Source organism: Alosa sapidissima, chromosome 1 (assembly GCF_018492685.1).
Source record: "Alosa sapidissima isolate fAloSap1 chromosome 1, fAloSap1.pri, whole genome shotgun sequence".
In the NCBI taxonomy this organism is placed as follows: domain Eukaryota; kingdom Metazoa; phylum Chordata; class Actinopteri; order Clupeiformes; family Clupeidae; genus Alosa; species Alosa sapidissima.
In genome coordinates, this window is record NC_055957.1 from 44,861,598 (window position 1) to 44,865,316 (window position 3,719).

Genomic DNA, 3,719 nt, shown 5'->3' on the forward strand with positions numbered 1-3,719 from the left:
CGGACTGTCAGCTCTGGTCAAGTAGTCTGGAGATTTCAAAGAGCGCCGGGGTCAAAAGTTAAGTTGTCTCCAATGTGTGGTAGCCTGAGTGACATTCGGCTCCGACCTGGGAAGAGAGATCCTCCCCATTCCGTCACTCACTGTTCTGAGGTCAGTGCTTGAAGGAACTTACAGCACTAAACCTTAGAACAAGAACGATCACATACTGTATATGTCTGCTTCCTGTTTTATTGTATATAATGTTTCAAAGTCAGTTTATATATCACCTGTAAAAAGTAGAGTATTAGATTCAGTTTGCATGCAAAAGCTTATAAAGAGAAAGTGAGAAGAGATGGATGAAAAAAGGAGGGAGAGACAGAGCGAGAGAAGAGTGACGCGACCAGATGCACCAGATACCTGATTCCAAGAGACAAAGCACAGGAGTGGGCGATCAGGGAAAACATACATCAATAATGTCATCCAGAAGAGGGAGAGGAGGGGGGGTGAAACGCCAAGCAACTGTTTGGGGTGTTTTTCTTTCTGTGAAGGACCTCGTCGTTTTTTAAAGTGGATCCCCGTGAACTGCAGCAAGTGTACCGCTGTGAGGAATGCCGGCGATCTCTCCACAAGCTCTGCGTTCGTATCGTTTACACACGGCTGCTTTAGTCATTAAGCATTTTAAGGGTTCCCTGGAGAGCAGGAATTTGTCAAGAAAGAGTGTTTATGAAATAGGATATATTTATGAAGGGCTATAAAAAAAGAGCCTTTAAAGTGCAGAGGGGCTCTGAGAAGTGGAGGGTTGAACTTGATAGGCATTGTCCTCGGTCATGCCAGTTGCCAACCAAATCTTAATGAGATCACAATGAAAGGCCTATTTCATACACAATTTGTTTTGGATCGACATTAGGATAACACAGATTGCTGGATGTCTCCTTGGAAAGGGATCCTCCTACAGCTAAACCAGTTCAGTCTGTTGGGATTCTGCCACTCACTCACAAACACAAGGCTAGAAATATGTAGAGAAAGAAAAAGAGAAGGAGTAGGGAAGGAAACAAAAATTAATCAAAAGAATAGAATGAAAGGAAAAGAAGAAGGAAAGGACACAATACAAGACTCAAAAGAATAGAATGTGAAAAAATATTTTGCTTTCTTTTTCCTGTGTGTGTGTGTGTGTGTGTGTGTGTGTGTGTGTGTGTGTGTGTGTGTGTGTGTGTGTGTGTGTGTGTGTGTGTGTGAACTGTGACCCACCCTTTTATAAGTAAAGACACATAAAATAACTGGGAAAAAAATACTTGTACAAGCTTTTGTGTGTTTTTTTTATTTTTCATTTTCATTATAAATAGTAAATACTGCTGCATTTAAACAAGACATTTTACACCAACAATTGTACGCAGTCATTGATGGAAGGAAGGGTTGTATATGCACTGTATATAAAAAAACACAAGGTAAAAAATAAATGTGTATTTTTGTGTAATGCTTTAAGACTTGCACACAGCGAGACACTGAGTGCTGTTCAGCTGGAGCACACTGAAGAGAGAGGCGTTGCCCTAACAGAATGTAAAGAATAAATACACACTTAAACAGGACTCAACACATAACGACAGATTGGCACAGACAGAAAAAAAACCTGCAAATGCAAATGCATTATCACTGGATTGGAACAAACATTCATTTATTTTTGTTTTTCTTACTGTTTTGTTTATGGACTTTTCCATTGTCAACCTAACATGGATGTTGTTGTCATTTGTTTTCAAAAGAATATCAAAATAAAAGGCATGTATGCAAGTACATTTTAAGACATGATTTTACTTTGAATACTGCTCATCTGAGGTATATATGTATTGCACTTTCTTTGGGTTTCAGTACACTATGTCAATCAAAGTTTCTCTCTCTCGCTCTCTCTCAGTCTGTGTCTCTCTCTCTCTCTCTCTTGAGAATGTGAAAAAATATTTTGCATTCTTTTTCCTCTCTCTCTCTCTCTCTCTCTCTATCTCTCTCTCTCTCTCTCTCTCTCTCTCTCTATCTCTCTCTACAGCTAGTGGGTGGCCACACCTTGAAGTCACCTAATTGTAGTTTGCTATTATCTCCTGTCTTAGTCTATCTGTTCTTCAGTCACATACCCATGGTAATGGTCTGTGCAGCTGAGAAACACACACACACACACACACACACACACACACACACACACACACACACACACACACACACACACACAGACTCACACATACACACATACAAATACAAACACGCAAACACACACACAAACAGACACACACACACACAGACACACAAACAATCATTTGAACACACTGAGTTTCTCAACATGCATGCTGCACAAAGCTGTAAGTGGAGTTATATGAAATGCCATTAGACTGGTGAGTGCCTTCCCTGGTGCTCAGTAGATGTGTGTAGCAGTGCTCACAAGGCCATCTATCCGCTCTACTGTGTCCACTTACTCATTCACTCATTCATTCATTCACTCACTCATACTCCTTTCATTTTGTTTGGGTCCCTTGAGAAGATTTCAGATTAATGTGAATAAACAGTATTGGAACACATGCATGTTTTCACATTCTCAGCGGATTACAATTAAAATATGAAGTACATTTATGCTGGTGGGGATTCAAAAAAAAAAAAAAAAAAGATTTCAGCCCATAGTTGTGGAGGAATAAGAAAACGAAAGAGAGAAATGTCTGTGACGTGGTGTTGAACACTCCTAGAGCATCTCTGCCAGTCCATGTTAAGAGTCCGTCATCACCATGGGAACAGCTGGCCCCCTGGATGAGGTTCTGTGCCATTGTGTTCTGTTATCGTGGTTGGCCCCATAAGCTCATTGAAGGAAAAAAAGCACAGTTTACAAAATCTGGTCCCACTTGTTTCCCTGCCATTCATTAGAAATTAAACACAGAAGTTTCTTTTTTTTTCTTCTCTCTTGCTCTGTCTTTTTGTGAACAGTCCTTTTTGTCTTTTTTGTCCTTTCTTCAAGCATGGAGAACGAGGCATGCCTCTCCCTCTCTCCCTCCCTTCCTCCCTCTCTCCCTCTCGCTCAGAAAGCATGACGTGGAGAGAGCGTGGCGAGTGCCAGGTAACTGGAGAGGCTGGCCTTTTGGTCCTGATTATCTGAATGCTCTCCTCTTTCACCCGATCAGGGCCACTTCACCCCTCCGCCCCCCGCCCGCCCCCTCCCTCACCTCCCTAAGCCCCCTCCATTTCCAAAAACAACCCCCCCCCCCCCCCCCCCTCTCTCCTCGGTGTTGTCCCCCTGTTGGGATACGTGTGTGTATTGGTGGGGGCTGGGAGGTGAGGGGTGGGGGCCAGTGGTGGTCGGGAGGCTGGATTAGTCGGGTGTAAGAGTCCAGCATCAGAGCATCCAGTGAACTCCTCCACTCAGCCGATGTTGGGCTTCAAATAATGAAAGGCACCTGAAAGAGAAGCAGAGAAGAGAGAGAGAGAGAGAGAGAGGTCTTTAGTGAGGAGGGTTATGACAGCATCTCTTCATGCAGGGGGATCTTGTCAGAGTGGGGTTCTCTCTGGCATGAAATACACGCTCTCATGGAGGTATGGAGAGAGAGCGAGAGAGAGAGAGAGTACAAGGGAGGGAGAGAGGGAAAAGGAACAGATTTTCTGGGCGTTCCTGACTTTTTTTGGAGAGTTGGCTAGCACTCGGTGGATCAGGGCCAGTGATCAATAACAACTCTGGGGCTGACCTCTGCCAGATACACATGGTTCCAATCGCCGGC

At 43.5% G+C, this 3,719-nt stretch overlaps 1 protein-coding gene across 4 annotated transcripts in view; it reads right to left on the reverse strand.

The window, feature by feature from the left end:
- Positions 1 to 3,277: 3,277 nt before the first annotated feature.
- The window catches only part of LOC121709997 (paired box protein Pax-3-like), a 23,873-nt gene continuing 23,431 nt past the window's right edge, over positions 3,278 to 3,719 (reverse strand). For all 4 annotated transcript variants that reach the window (XM_042093795.1, XM_042093814.1, XM_042093786.1 and 1 more), the window contains exon 9: positions 3,278 to 3,401. In XM_042093795.1, the coding sequence (XP_041949729.1) occupies positions 3,367 to 3,401 (35 nt within the window). In that variant the 3' untranslated portion in view covers positions 3,278 to 3,366. The remainder of the gene's footprint in view (positions 3,402 to 3,719) is intronic.